Source organism: Lonchura striata, chromosome 8 (assembly GCF_050655825.1).
Source record: "Lonchura striata isolate lonStrDom1 chromosome 8, ASM5065582v1, whole genome shotgun sequence".
In the NCBI taxonomy this organism is placed as follows: domain Eukaryota; kingdom Metazoa; phylum Chordata; class Aves; order Passeriformes; family Estrildidae; genus Lonchura; species Lonchura striata.
This window is the reverse complement of record NC_140710.1, coordinates 16,974,193-16,989,873: the sequence shown is the minus strand read 5'-3', so window position 1 is coordinate 16,989,873 and position 15,681 is coordinate 16,974,193. Positions and strand designations below refer to the sequence as shown.

At 43.9% G+C, this 15,681-nt stretch overlaps 2 protein-coding genes and 1 non-coding gene across 11 annotated transcripts in view; 1 reads left to right on the top strand and 2 right to left on the bottom strand.

The window, feature by feature from the left end:
• Positions 1-113: 113 nt before the first annotated feature.
• RPL5 (ribosomal protein L5) lies at positions 114-6,370 on the bottom strand. Its single transcript, XM_021526150.2, has 8 exons — positions 6,269-6,370; positions 5,497-5,566; positions 5,285-5,400; positions 3,740-3,874; positions 2,986-3,188; positions 2,049-2,226; positions 896-984; positions 114-277 (listed from the first exon to the last, which is right to left on the bottom strand). The coding sequence occupies exons 1-8, from the start codon at positions 6,269-6,271 to the stop codon at positions 178-180; spliced, it is 894 nt and encodes a 297-aa protein (XP_021381825.1). The 5' UTR covers positions 6,272-6,370; the 3' UTR covers positions 114-177.
• Positions 2,371-2,467, bottom strand: LOC116183922 (small nucleolar RNA SNORD21). The gene has a single exon (XR_004148633.1). It is a non-coding gene; the product is annotated as a small nucleolar RNA SNORD21 (small nucleolar RNA).
• A 2,823-nt stretch (positions 6,371-9,193) lies between the features above and the next one.
• The window catches only part of EVI5 (ecotropic viral integration site 5), a 72,682-nt gene continuing 66,194 nt past the window's right edge, over positions 9,194-15,681 (top strand). For 3 of the 9 annotated variants that reach the window (XM_085586457.1, XM_085586461.1, XM_085586458.1), the window contains exon 1: positions 9,488-9,616. The gene's annotated coding sequence lies outside the window, so the exon portion shown is untranslated. Of the gene's footprint in view, positions 9,355-9,487; positions 9,617-13,817; positions 13,935-15,681 lie in introns of those variants that run through there. The other 6 variants (XM_085586452.1, XM_021526204.4, XM_085586459.1 and 3 more) reach the window with 6 other exon arrangements.

Sequence of the window (15,681 nt, the reverse complement as noted above, 5' to 3'; positions counted from 1 at the left end):
CTTGGAGAGGAGAGAATAAAACTCATTCAGGTACAGAATACCTAATAAAAAATAAAAAGGATTAAAATATTCTCTATTTTTATAAACTATACAAATAAGCTGGTCTTACACAGTTGCTTCCTCAATAAATTTATTGCCACTTTTTCCAAAGCTTCACAGAAAGCTGTGGAAGTTGTCTTAGCTCTCCGTCCTGCGCTCCTGGGCCCTGAGGAAGCTGGCCTTCTTCTGAGCAACACGGTCTTTCTTCTGGGCAAGAGACATCTTGGGACAGTTCCATCTGTAATGGAAGCACAGTGTGCAGTAGATCCAAAGCAAAAAAGTAGCACTGCATCACAATTGTGATTAAGAATGCAGTGGAGAATATATTCCCACTTCTGTAACGTGCTTCATTTCCTCATAATGATCTAAGGCTGTAGTTAATACACTGCAAAAAGCATGGCTGGACAGTTCTAATTTCTCCAGAGGTAAACTCTGTATTCTCTGTAACTGAAGCATAGACATTATCAAGCCCAGTGCAACAGTTGTGTCTTGATTTCTTTTCTCACAGACCCTTAAAAATCAAAACAGTTTGGTACTGACAAAATAGTCAATAAGCTCTCAGCTGAAGAGAAGCAATTTTCCCCCTGAAAACACTGAGACCTGAAGGTACACACTGTTCCTGCTATTCAAGCCACAAACATTCTTCACTTTGATTTTTTAAATACTTAAGAGCTCTTGAATTATATATTCCTACTGCTAAATTTAACTCTGAAGTTATACAGAATGCTTGTATCTTAATCTAGTCCAGAACACATAACTAATGACGCAACTGCAAAACTGCATTACTTGTTTCACTGTAGTTAAGGTATCTCCAACAGAGAAGTCACAGAGATGTTAAAAAGAATGAGAATTTTACCTCTTTTTCTTCACGTCTCTCTTGGGTTTCTTTTCATGGACTGGATTATCCCGTATAGCAGCATGGGCTTTTTTATACATTTCTTCCATCTTGAGAAAAAAAAGAAAAATACTAAATTTACCATAGTGGTCCAGTTGTAGAATTATAAGAAATTCTTGTGCCTGCATTGTCCCCAGGCATGCAATGTTGCTCTATCCCAAAGGCAATTCTGGCTTTGCTGGTGGTTAATTCAGACCACTAGATCTCAGCTGTGAAACTTTTTCGATGTACAAAGAGCAAGTGTCTATATAGTGACCTAAATCCTAGACTCACTTCATTTGAATACAAGCTATAACTACTATTTGTTTAGAAAGCAGATGAAGTTGGCATTTACATTACTTTCCATTTATAATTTATTAGAAAAAACTAGCAACTAGTAAAATTTATAAAAACCCCAAAACCCCAAGGAAAGAAGAGATAGTTTACTGTAAAAAGGGGATATAGGGAGCTATGTTTTAAAGCTCCAAGATCACTTACTAGGAGAATCAAGCAAGAATATTACAGGCAGCAGGACAAGCTATCTGGAAGGAGTTTAATACTTGGAAAAACCAGAAGAACCACCTCTGTATTCTTACCCATCTTCTAATATTTTATTAACTCTAAAATGTGAAGCAGTACTAAAATAAAGTGTATTACAGTCTAAACTTTCATTAAATACTACCTTGGGCTCTCTCTATTCACCTGGAATAGCAGAACCCCCTTCTAGGGTCACACAAACAGTCCCAGAGATTTGACCCACAACCACATGCCCACCAACAGTTACAAGTACTACAGCTGCAGAAATGAAAGGTCGTGGGGCAGAATAAGGAAAGAACAGAGTGTCTGTACAGAAACTTCTAATCTAGTTTTTTTGTTGGGGATGGGAGAAAATGGTCCAGTAAGCCTGGATTTATAGGCAGAATATTAAGTTTCAGAGCAGGAAAAAAGGTCGCCCTTTCAGAAGTTCTACACTTACATTATAGAGCCCTTAATGAAGGAAAAAAATATTTTCTTTGCGTGGGTAACATACAACATGAGTCACATAGTTTTATGTATCAGCCTTATTTGCATTATTAGAGAAGTCCCTATCAGCATCTCTATTTAAATTCCCAAGCTCCAGCTGGATAAATCTTACCCCATCAGGTGTTACGTTGTTCTTTATGTACTGGGAGAACTGTTTCTTGTAGGCATCTTCATCCTCCTCCATCAGGTACCGCATGTAATCGGCCACATTCTGGCCCATGATGTGCTTGCGGTGAACCTCAGCATTGAACTCTTTGCTCTCCGAGTCGTAGCCAGGGAAACGTTTGGTGCTGTCAAACAGCAGGTACAGTCACATTAAGGCTCTAATTCAGAGGCTAAGATGCACACTGAAATGACTCATAGATCAGATTCTCCTACCGGAGGGATAGGACCCTCTAATAAAAACTAAAATGAGAAGTTTTAAGTTAATCTCAGCTGCCATCAGTCCCGTCTTGAAACACTGCAGTACGTCATATACACGCCATGGACCAACTACAGCGTGTTCAGTCACTGCAAGTATCATCATGTAGCAGCCAACTCAAAGAAACTGGACAATTAGCCAAGGATAGGACAGCATGGGAGAGGGTAGGAAAACACACAAAAGATCTCAATAGTTTCTCTCCTCCACCGCTGCTAGGAGAAAGCAGCACTCACGCGTAATACCAGTGTTAGGGAACAGTCCAAATATCCATGTGGACATTCTAAATGAAGGTGGACTGCTCAGACATACTGCTGTAATGACAACTGTAGCAAGTACCAGTGGGTTTGTACCTGGTATGTAGTTTTTCACAGTGAAATTAATACCTACACACAACTTAGTGAAGACTTGCATTAAGAAAATACCCTCTGAAGATCTGATAAGGGCATTCACTTGATTTTTGGTAAAAGCAACAAGGTAATTCTTTAGTTTCTACATGTTTCGTAACATCTCTTACCATTTGTACATCAGTATAAAATTATTTCAGCATAAATTGATTAGTGTAAGTAGACTGTCACATACAGATGCATCTCAGGCTAACCCTGAAGAAATTCTTTGCAATACACATTACCTATGAGGGATAGACAGCCCCCCGTCCACTGCACCCTTCAGAGCACCAAAGACTTTGTTTCCAGTGGTAGTTCTGGCAAGACCCGCATCCAGGTAGCATGTAAAAGCACCAGGCTTGCCATCCACACTTTCCACATTGTATTCATCACCAGTGACTTCAACTTGGCCTTCATAGATCTTATCAAGGCCAAATTTATTCAGAAGCTGTGGGGAAAGAAAACACACTTTTGAAATTCCCTCCATTTATTGATAATAATTTAGAATTACCACTACTTTAAAATGTGAATTTGCAGTAGAATCAAGCTTTTAAAATTTTTCTTTACAAAATTATGTACCCAATACTAACAGCAAAGCTTTTTAATAACTACCACTGTGTGTCTGTTAAGTTCCAACCTTCTGCTCCCACAGGTACACCATGAACTTAAGACTTATTAATGAACCCCTGTGGAAATGGATGGCTGCTGTTCACATGTTTTTAAACTCTACAAGGTGCATTTCTTACATTTTTATGCTCCCTCCCTCCACCAAACTTAAGGGCTGAGACATAAAAGTGGGCTGCTGAAGCTGAGACCGCATGCTGTCATACCTCCCACTGCGACTTGACAGTCACAAGACATGCCAAATCTATGATGGCAAAGAGCAGAAGTTATGCTTTTGAGAAGCCCAATGACTCGGTGGGCTGACACAGCAGGGAAGGAAGCGGTGTCTGCTCCCCGAGGGAGCCAGCGCAGCAGCCCCGGCCGTGCCGTACGTACCCTGCGCGCCAGGAGCAGGCCGGTGCAGTAGGCAGCAGCGTAGTTGGTCAGGCCCACCTTGACGCCGTACTTGGGCAGCTCGTGGGCGTAGGCAGCGCACACGATCATGTCCCCCTCGATCCTGGCATAGGCAATCTGGCAACACACAAATGTCAGGGCTCATGTGTTCTTCCTCTGCCACCTACTCAGGCCAGCACAAACGCTGGATCCGAGTGTGCAAAACCCGCCAACCTCTGCATGTGAGCTCAAGGAGTGGTGTGGCTTTGGTTTGTTGGGGGCGTGGTTGTTTGCTCTGCCACCTCCCCCCCCCACCATGCTTTATTTGTTTCTGCAAAAGGAGTAATCAGCTCTTCAAGTAAAGACACAAAAGTTCAAACCTGTATTAGGCCAGTTAAAACGTTTGTCAGCAACAACTGGCAACTACCTTTCCACAGAGACAAAGAGGTCAGAAAGAGCCTACAAAAGCAACCCTTCAAAGAATCATTATGAATGGAGATGAATTCAATCCCACTTTAGGATACATCTCAAAAAATACAAGAAGCATGTGACACTTTGTGTTAATACTGTTAGTAACCGTATGGAATGATTTTATTAATCATGATCTAAGACCATCATGATCCCAGGGTCTCCTATGGGACAGCAGGACTATCAGAAGTTCCTTTCACAGATAGAACCTTCTCCTTTTGACTCTCACTCCTCCTCTCTGCATCCAAATGCTGTCCCATTTTTCAGGATTCTGATATCCTGGAAAGGGACTATAAGTCAGATGTAAGCCCCTGCAACCATTGATTTTCATTTTAAGTTTCAAAGATAAAATAACCTCATTAATGACTGAACTGTTCTCATCAGATAACTACTCTATGAAAATCTAAGTTAAACTTAGCTGCTTCTTTTTGAGCTCAACAACATATTTATTATAAAACAAGCATTCAGAAATTTTTAACTTCAAAATTAGTCAAAACATTCTAAAAATTAAACAAGTGAGCCACAATGAGGAACTGCATATGCTACACACAACTGCATAGGTGCCTACTGTTCTTGTTTACAAGTCTCCTTCAATCTCACAGGAAAGGCACCATAAGGCCTCAGAGCTTCACGTGAGCCACACAACATGGAAACTGAACTCTCAAAAGAGAAGGCACCTTTCGATACAACACAAGTCAATGCAGATTGACAGGTCATGCTACCAACTTTGTTTTCTTCAGCCAAGCAAAAAAGGCCTCTTTTTGAAGCCCTTTGAAAATAGTGAGACACATCTTCCCTCTCCCAAAAATGTTCTACTTAGCCCATTATCATTACAGCAGTACAATCGTGCACTACAAATAACCTCACAACAAAAGTGCTAGCACTTGTGAAACTGCTTTTCTACAATGCACACGGTTTATTACTGAAGTTAACACTGAAGCCTGTCCTCCTCTAAGGAGCTCTTTTACAACACAAACACTGTGCAGGCCTGGCCTAAGAAACCCCAGGTGCTCCAAGCCTCCCTCTCTGTGCTGACCTCACCCAGGCTGGCAGGTAAGCAGCAAACACCGCAGGCCTTACCTGGCAGATGATGTCTCTGTTGGTAACGCGCACAATCATCCTGTATTTAGGAGTGTTGTACTTGTTTTTATCTTGAATAACCAAACGCTTGCGAGCATAATAGTCAGTTTTCCCCTCTGAAAAACAACAGTTGCATTGTGCAAAATGCGTGCACAAAGTAGGAATATTCACCAAGGGCATTTAATTATGTGCTACAGGTAATTTAGTAATACCTCTCCTTCTCCTGAATTTCACTTGGTATCTCTTGAAGTACGCCTTATTCTTGACAACCTTCACAAACCCCTTAGATAAGAAACATAAACTACGTGTTATTAACATATAACCCTGTAAGCCAACACCATTCTAACTAAACGTACCATGAATAAAACCATGGAAGAAGCAGTAATTATACAGTTTCTTGTACGTTTAGATGAAAAGAGCACTGTAAAAATTAAATAGAAAAAAAAAAACCACTCCGCACATCAAACCCTATAAATTTTACCCCTCCACAGGAACTAAGGCTTCAAGAGAGAACCAAAGCGCGTCTTTTATGAAAGTAGCTTTTAACCGAAGGCCTGTCCGCACGAACCGGAGCAATGGCCGTGCTCACTGCCTGTCACCCCCGCACAGTCGTGACTTCTCTGGCACGTTCTGCCACGGAGCCGCTTCCCGCGCAGCCCCCCGCCCTCAGCCGCTCCGACACCCGCCCGCGGGGCCCGGCGCGGCTGCTGCAGGGCACCCGGCCCCGCGGCTCGGCCCCGGCCCCAGCCCCGCGGCTCGGCCCCGGCCCCGGCCCCGGCCCCGCGGCTCGGCCCCGGCCCCGGTCCCGGCCCCGCTCGAGCCGCCCGCGGCGCAGCCCCGGCAGAACGGCAGCCATTGCCACGCCGGCGCCGGGCGGCCGCCCCGAGCGCACGACAATCGGGCTCCATCCGCGCGGGCGGCGCGGCGCGGCGGGCGCGGAACGACGGACGCGATGCCCCCGAGCCCCCCCATGCCGGTACCGACCATCGTGCCAGGCACTGTCCGGTCCCTCAGGCCGGGGCCCGCTCCGCACAACGACTGCGCTCCGCAGCAAACGGGAAAAGGCCGCGCGCGCCGCGCAGCCGCAGCTCCTGCCCTGCGCGGCGGGGCGGGGCCGCCCGCGCGCCGTGCTGCCCCCTGCCGGCCCGGCGGACCCACCGCGGGCGGGCCGGGCGGCTCCTGCGGGACCGCTCCCTGCGGGACCGCTCGCTGCAGTAGGGGAGGTTCAGGATGGACATTGGAAGGTTTTCTTCACAGAAAGAGTGACTGGAATCGGAATGGGCTGCCCAGGGAGGTGGTGGAGTCACCGTCCCTGGAGGGGTTAAAGACTGGACATGGCACTCAGTGCCTGGTTTAGTTGACAAGGTGGTGTTCAGTTAAAGCTCTGACTTGATGATCTCAGAGGTCTTTTCCAACTTAATTGATTCTGTAATATCAGAGAAACACAATGCTGAGGGAAAAATAATAATCCTACCATCTCATGTCTACACATAATGCATTATCACTTTCAAGTCTCTTTATGTTAAATGACTGGGTAATTATTAGCCAGAAGTATATCACAGAGAAGAGGTTCTTAAACAGAAAGAAGTCCATGGATTTGATCTTTTAAAAAGTCACCAATTATGTGTATGTTATAGGATTTTAATTCCTGTCATTTTCTAGGGAAAATTCTCACAACCTATCAAGTAGCAAATAATTAATAACACCAAACAAACCAAAATATTAATTGAATACTATTCTTACAATAAACTATAGCTGCTTGGTCCTATTGATATTTGATGCATTAAAGCAAGAATATAGACTTGCACATACATATATATATACACACATTGGATCAATGTGTATATATATATACATATATATATTGGATCAAATAGGTCAAGTGGCATCAGGTTTCTTGACACTGTCAGACAATAGTGAATCTTCATTCCTGATGCATTTGTCTGGTCATACTCATTCATTTCACTCAAAAAATATCAACAATCCACATTACTAGTTATACATAAGCCATTATTTAAAAAATATTAGTTTGATATAAATAACAAAGAAAAAAAAAAGGGGGTTACTACATCAGGCAAATACCAGCATGGACCCTTCTTGGTAGGGACCAGCCAGCTTCAGAAGTAATTTAACTGTTTGAAAGGATGTTGTAGCAAGATGGAGATTAGCCTCTCCTCCCTGGCAACTAGGGACAAGAGAATGTAGCCCCAAGCTGTGCCAGGGAGGTTCAGGTTGAGTATCAGAAAGAATTTTTTCACTGAAAAGGTGGTTAGGCTTTGGAAGTAGCTGCCCAGGGAGGTGGCATAGTCACAATCCCAGGAGTTAAAGAAATGGCTGGATGTGGCACTTAGTGCCTTGGCTTAATTGGCAAGGTGGTGATCAAAGATTGGAATCAATGATCTTGGAGATCTTTTCCTAAGAACCTAAGTGAAAAGTGATTTTGTGATTTAAGAATTAATTTTAGAAAGCTCAGAATTCTATGTGCTTTTCAATTTGTACAGAAAGTATCAGAGCACTTTTTTTTCTCCCCTCTGGCATATAAATCCATTGTCTTCAAAAATTCTGCTGCTAATACTGGGCAATTACTTCCATGACAAATACCTCACAGACAATGTATCGTAAGCAAGACTTGTTAGTCTTTTTGTTAAGCAAGGAAAACCAAAATCGATTTCTTGCTCTTCTATGTAAAAAGACTTTTTACTCCTCAAATACCTCACCACGGTAAAAATCAGCCTGGTAACCTACCACACCCACATACTTTCTTGCTCATTGCCACCCTGCAAAATGGAGACTCCAGCTGGGTTTATTAGCCCCACCCCCAGCATCTCTTACAAATTCAAGGTGAATGACTCCTCTGGGTTTTTTTCCTCTGGCTTTTAGTGACAATGTTTGTTGGAAGGGTGACTGCTATTCATACACACTCTGAACACGTTAAGGTAAAAGTTAGTATTTTCAGTACCTTAATGAAGTACCTTTTTTTCATGACACATTGATATGGGGGAAAGTATAAGCTTTCTCTTTTTTTCCTTTAGTGCTATTTCTCTTATATGTGGTATTTTTACTTAGGTGTGTTCTGGAGAGCAGGGTGTCAAGCAGGGGTTTTAGAGCAATGTCTAGTACCTATAAGTCTCTTGGACTGGTGAAAATGATGCTTGAGCAGCATCTCCTACAAGCAGGAACCCTCTCCCTGCAGAGGACTGAAGGCAGTAAGGCTGTTTTATGTGACTGGACTGACCCTTGTGGTCACTTGTAGGAATTGGTTTGGATTTTTTTTTGCTGCTGCTTGCAAGAGTGACAGCCTTATTTCAATGAACAAAGAATTTAGCTGAAGGCCTGGTGATAACCTATCGCTGCTATTGCTGCATGCTTTTTTTTTTAAAGAATGTATTCTTTGCATACTTGGCTATAAAGTAGTGTTGGAGAGGAGTGTATGTATGCTGGTATTCATAAATATTTTAAAATAAAAAACATTTATTAGACGTTTTGTTAGAATTTTTTTCCAAATGAAAATTTCCGTATGGTTTTATTTAGAGTCTCTACTCGTTGTAGAAGAACAATGGCGAATGGGCTCATTATTAGATGGGGAGCCGCTGCGGGCAGAACAGTGTCTCAGCTGTTTGTGTAACCTAATCGGCATCTGGCAGAAACGCGTCTGACAAACGCGGCAGGGACGGGCCCGCCTAGCCCGAGGCGGTGGCGCTGCCGGAGAGCGCGCTGCCGTGCGCAGCTCCCGGCGCAGACCCGGCGCTGCGGAGATGCCCGGGCAGACGCTCTGAGCGCACCCAGCCCCGGCTCTCCGCGGAGCGGGGGCTCCGCCTCGTGCGGCGCCGCGCTGCCTTCGTGCCGCCGCCGTGGGGAGCGAGCGCGGGCGGCGGGGATGCCGCGACCCGGGGCCGGGCGGGGGCTCGGCTCACGGCGGAGGCGGCACCGGTGACACAGCGGGAGACCCGCGCGAGGGCAGCACACGAGCGCGCTGCGGAGACGGCTCGCCTGCCGGCCGCCCAGCGCAGGGTACCGGGAGCCCCGAGACCCGCGGGGACGGCCGCGGCACCACCCGGGAGCAAGCGCCGGTGGGTTCCCGCCGGCGGGCCCGCGGGCTGCGGCCGCCCGCAGGCAGCGCGGCGGGGCAGAGCCGCCGCCGCCCCTCCCGGCGGGCCCGCGGGGCCGGCGCTGCCCCTCGCGGCGGCTGCGCGCCCAGTGCGCCTGCGCGCGGCGCGGGCAGGGACGTGGCCCGGGAGCCGGGGCCGGCGGAGCGGCGCGCGGGGCTCGGCGGGGCGCGGACGCCGATGCCCGCACGCGCCGCCGCTTCCCGCCGCGGGCAGCGCTCCCAAGGTGAGGCGCGCCGGGCGCGCGGCCCCGCCGCGGGGGCGGAGGGCGGCCGGGCCCGGGCGGGGCGCGGCGATCGCGGCCGCGCCGTCCCGCGCCCTCGGGCGCCGGCGGCGGGGCCGGGCCGAGCGGTGCCGGGGCAGCGCCGGCCGCCCCCGTCCGGGCCCTCCCGGCGCGGCGGGCGGCGGAGCGGACGGCGCCGCCGGGCGGGGTGTGGGGAGGCCGGGCTGCGCGGCCCTGCCCGGCTCGGGGGCCGCGGGGCCGGCGTGTCGCCGTCCCTCCGCCCCTCGGCCCGGCGGGACACGAGTGGGCAGCGGGCGCGGTGGAAGCGCCCTGAGGCACCGGTGGCGGGAGGCGCCGCGGCCCGGGGAGCCTCCGGCGGGTCTGTCTGCAGAGGGTGGTTCTTCCTCGGCTTATCGCGTAATGCCGGGCCGGGAACCCGCGGGTCTGTCGTTCTAGGGCGAGATAATTTGCAAATACGGGAACTCCTGGTGCATCAGCCTGAACTTGGTTATATAATGAGGGTAAAAAGTCGATAATAATGTTCTGGCTACTTATATATTCCAGGTTAAGTTATTCTGTTATGGCCGTGCTTCTGTGCTTCCGTGTAACACCTGCTAATCGTTAGCATTGATAAAGCAATTTTGTGACAAAGGAGAAGTTGGCTTATACGATTTTCAATTTCCATTGTGAGCTGCCATTAACACTGCCTGCATCAAAACATTGCACTCTGCATCACTCTAGGATAGCTCTTTTTTTTTTTCAAAGATCACATACAAAAGACATAGAAAGTAGACACTAATACAGAGAAGTACAGATAATATTCAATATGTTTTACTTATCTCCAAAAATATTTGCAAAAAATAAAGCAATTTTTTTTTTAATTCACTTTGTTTCACATGTTTGAAGGAAATGGCAGTTGGATCTTGTTTGCTTTATTGGTATATAGCATTAAAATGTTTTTATAAATGTGCCTGTTTATGTCTCTTCCCTTTCCCAGTGTGAGTTGTCAGCTTTGATCACAGCCTGTATTTATGCGTATAAAGATTTAAGGCTTATTTTGAAGTGCATAGATATGAGTTCTTTCTCAAGTAAGGATTAGGAGAGGAAATAGAGACAGCCAGTGAAAGAAGGGTATGATCAGGAGGAAAGCACTCAGTATTATGAGTCAGCATTGCCTGAATTTTATCAAGTGGGCTGACAGCAGCTGTAGTGATTGTCACTGAGTGTCCATCGAGCCCCACAGTACTTTGAAGAGGAACAGATGTTTGGAGAAGAAAGCTTCAACAGAACAGCCCTACTTCCTTCCCATATCTTTTCCTACACTCTCACAGGTTGAGGCTTAAGCGCTTCCTGAGCTACAGCTGGTGGCTTGGATATTTTGTTCTGGTAGTGTTGGTTTGTTTGGTTGGGGTTTTTCAAATTGCTCTTTGTATCTTTGTCTTCTGTGGACTTGTTTAATTTCTGTTGAGCAAGTAAGCAGGAGGTGGTTGGAGTAGTTGAAAGGAAGAGGCAGGACAAAAGTCCTTCCAGATTTATGTCAGAAGAAGGGATGGAGAAAGTGACATGCCTAAACAGTTACTGTCAGTTTATTTTCTGGATAAGACTGATAGTAGACAGAGGCGTTCTAAAAATGGGAAGACAAGTCCTTTGTCATGAAAAAAACTTGGCTTAAATGCTTATTTTGCTATTTCAAGGTTCTAATATCACAATATAGAAGGGGGAAAGCTGAGTTGGGGGTATGCATACTTAAGATTGTTTACCCTTTCTTACTTTTAAGTTTCCTTAATTATAGAAAAAGAAATTCTAATGCTTACGAAACGGACAGAATGTAACATTTTGCATATAATTTTAAGTGTCAAGTGCATAGTTTATAAGAAAAAATATTTTTTGTTTGATCCAAGAAACCATAATAAAAACTAACCTTGAGTTTATGAATGTCGCTTTCTAAACTAACCTATACTTGCCTTAGTTATAGTCTCTTAATTCTTATTTGTAGACCCATTTAAAACAGTTCTTGCATATGTCACTGAAGTTGTAGGTAGCATGCTGAATTCAAGCTTTGTGCCTTCTCTGTTTGTAACACTTGACATCACGTGTTGGCAGTGTTTGGATTCCTTTAAGTTGGGAATAGTGTCTTGCTTTCATTGTAGTGATCTCTGCTCAAGTGTCTGTGCATTGCAGTGCATCCTTTCCTTCTCCAGCAAGTGTTGGTCGCAGGAAATGGGTAGCTGGTGATGGATAGAGCCTGGGCCCTGCTCTGCCTCTGCTCATTTTACACATGGCTGTGATGTGGTTTTGTCCTGTGTGTGTGCACAGAAACCGTCTGCTCAGAGAGCAGACATGATTTAGTGAATTGTCACTCTCTGTAATTACTCCTAATGTCATCTAACTTCTGAGAACACTGGAAACTATTCTGTTTAGCCATCAAGTGGTGTTTTGGGGACAGCCTAGGAAGTGCTGAGCCTGCTCTAGAGTTCAGGCAATGGATCTCCTTTCAGTCACAGTGACAAAGGTGATGTTAATAACAAGACTGTCAACTTTGTTTGCTGATTGTCTATAGGACTGATCCTCCTCAGTCCCAGAGAGGCAGTTGTATATTTGGGATTGAAGTAACATGCTAGCATGGGTCTTTTTTCTAGACAAGAAGTAAGGTGGTGTGATAGCATGACTGTGGACACCTATTTTGTCCTAATTTTTGACTTGGAAAGCAGCCAAAAGCCATCATCAAATATATTTTTGTTCTTTTGCCTAAACAAACCTTGCCTGTCTCTGATGGGTTATGTTACTTTATCATTTTGTCTGACCAGTATTGCTTTTGTTTCTATGATTCAGTCCTTTGGGAAAAAAAAAAATTCCAAACTTAGTATTTTGTTAGTAGGCTGTGTTAATGTATTCTGCCATATGGTAAGCTAGTGATCTTCCCAAACTCCTGAGTTTTCTTGTGGCCTATTGTCATGACTAAATCTTATTGATTCTTAGCATAGCATAAACTACCTGTTTGATGACATCATAACAGGTTCTTAGAATTTTGACTCATCAGTATCTTATACTGCATTTATTATGGGTTTTTTTCATTGTTTTCATCAGGCTGGCAGATGGGGTCTGTCTTTCAGTAATGGATTGTTGTTGCCATAAATTAACCCTGCACTTATAGCTGTTAGAGTAGCTTACTGTTAATTTTCATTATGGAAGGCTAAAACTATCAAATGTCACTTAAAATGGGTGTAAAAAGATACTAGTTAGGCAAAACCTAACATTTTGAACATATACTGTTGACATAACTATTGTGTAGAAGTTAGTTTTATGTGTCTCACTTTTCATGCATTCTTCTCAATTATATGTAGCTCAAGCAGTGAACTACTTCCAGGCATAGTAAAAAGAAATTCCAACTTCTACGGTGCCTGAAACAGCAGAACTAAAACTCAATATTCATTGAGCAAATTAATTTTTTTCCTCCATTAGAATGCATTACTGGTGGAACTTTAAGTTTGGCTGAAGTCCTAGTAATTATTTCCCAGCCCTTTGGAGAAAGAATTGTGATCAGTCTTTCTAAAGACAAGATTGCAACAGCAAGTTTAAATTCCATAATGAGACACGTTAAGTTAAAATGGACTTGGGATTTTTATGTGAACTTTCTGGTGTCAGGCTGACATGAAAAATCATCTGTGTTTCATTGATCTCCTTTCGTTCTTCCCCTGTTTTGAAAGAAGCAAACAGGCCCTTATTTCCAAATGAAAGTACACAAGTCAGTGGCCAACTAATCAGAAAATAACTGACTTCATCTGATGATGAGCAGATACATAATTTCTCTGAAGAGCCATTTCCCTTTTCTTTATTAAATATCTAAAGAAAATTAGATTTCTCTGTGCTGTGCTCAGAGAAGGCTGCTGGAGCACTATTACAGACTTGAATGGCATGGAGGGAGACCCTTCCACAGCACAAAAGTACACTGCTTCCAGTTATGCTGTAAGTGCTTGTCAAGGCAAGTCATGGCTATGGTAAGTAAATTAGTGGGCAAAATTGAATATTACTGCAGGACCACAGATGTTGGCATGGATTTAAAAGAATTGACTATTGATGTTTGCAGCTGCGTTTATATCTGCTCTGTTCACTGGATAGCTTGGACACCTTTCCTATGTGGAAATTACTAATTAGTCATGCTTCTCACTGCAGAAACTTTTACATTCTATTTCTTGTCTGTCAGCAGCTGCAGGTTGCAATGAGTTGTAGTTCACAAGAAAGGCTGGTTACCATTCTTGAGTGTACCTGATGGAAAGATCACCTTTTAGCTGATCATTTAAAGGAGAGGAATATCCTGAAGGTGAGGGACTCTCCAACCTCTGTATTTTTTTTTTTTTACTTCTAGGAAGTAATTAATAAAGTTTTAATTGTTACCATATTGCATGAGGGACATGCTTATGTCCTGTGGTTTCTCCATTAAGTCTCATTTCATACATCCCTTCGGAAAGGGAACTGTGCACAGCTTGGTGAATGAGAGATGAGCATTTTGGTTCTAACCTGCACATTGTGTTTATCTGGTCTCTGTAAAAAGGAGCATTCGACCTAGAAAATTCTTGAGCTGCTAGTACATAAACAAAGTTGCATGGAATGGTAAGTGTTAGTATGTCAGATACTAAATCCTTTTAAACTTACCAATTAAACTGCTTGTAAACTTTGTCTCCTTTTTAAGTGAAGGGTTGTGTTAAAAACATTGGTTTTGATTAAGGGTCAGTGAATATTTAAAAATAGGACTCAATTGTTTCTCACTTCCAAAATATGGACCTGAAGCTTTTAGTAAATTTAACTGCATTCGTGCACTTTTGTTTATTTTTGTCCTAATTGTAGTGTAGATGCTAGACCCTCCTCCTTTCCAGGAGGAAGCTATGCTTTGGGGAATGAGTAGGAAAGTAAAATCTGTAGAAAGGAGCTGTAATTATAAATATGTGTGCTTCAGAGTGTGTTAGTCTTTTGTAAGTGTCTGATGATACTTGAACTCCAGTTAAGTAATTGAGTTGCATTTTACTGAAGAGATAAAACCTCTAAATCTTCCAATCTATTGCATAAAAAAACTTGACAAAGTTGATTTTATTTTAGCTGATCAATCTGACTGTTGCCTCTGTTTTGTTAGCCAAGGGGATGGTCCTTCAAGTATATGTGTGTGCCATTGACATGCTGAACCTCAAATACAAAGAAATTTTCCAGATTGATGTCTAAGAGAACATAGGAAGTTTTCTATTAAAGGTTTTTACTGTAGTCCATCAGTATTTTTTCTTGCTCTGAGGAGCTCTCAGGCATTTTTGGTATCTATTTCTTTTCCCTTGAAAGAAGGCTTCAATTTCTTGAAGGCTGTTACATTCCTGTGTCAGACATGAAACTTTTTTTGATAAAGGACCATTTCTAGATGGACAGAAGATAGTGTCAGCAAAAGCACTGTGGTTTGTCTTCTCAGCTCACTGGGACAATGCTTGATGGACTGTAAACCACATTGGACTGCAGAGGTAATTAAAAACCTAGAATTGTTATTGAAAATAAATGAAATTTAGTACAACTTAGTCAGTGATGGAAATGATGCTCATATGACTGCTCAATGGTTTCAACCTGTAGTGGGTCGCTACAACATTTCTAATGAAGTTCCTCTTTGAAACACCTCATATATTAGTTGTACATGTGAACTGCCACTTCAACCTTCTCTGGGACCATCAAGATCCCATAAAATGTTAGTCAGATGATGAGTTTTAAAGAATGATGCTATGCTAAGCTTTGATAGCCTAAATTTTATACTATCTAAAATGTTAGATTGCTTTATTTTTTTTGTTTCAGAAAGACTTGGAGAGCTAGCGTGTATCAAATTAAATAGAAGCTAGGGACTGGTAACCATGATATTCCTGACTACTGTTAAGTGTTATTACAAGAAAAATCAGGAATATGAGCATAAGTGAGGACTTCTCATTCATGCTTTGGCAATAATCAGTTATATGAGGTTTTTAGTGTAAAAGACCCAAATCAAGTTTATAGTTGAAACCATGTTTGAGCCCTGAATTAGGATTTTAGCTTGTATGGGAGCATGA

Coding starts and splice junctions, on each gene's coding strand:
- RPL5 (XM_021526150.2), bottom strand. Junction 3,875..5,284: donor ACAGAGACATCATCTGCCAG/GTAAGGCCTGCG, acceptor GTGTGTTGCCAG/ATTGCCTATGCCAGGATCGA. Junction 2,227..2,985: donor GGGCTGTCTATCCCTCATAG/GTAATGTGTATT, acceptor GCTGTTTGACAG/CACCAAACGTTTCCCTGGCT.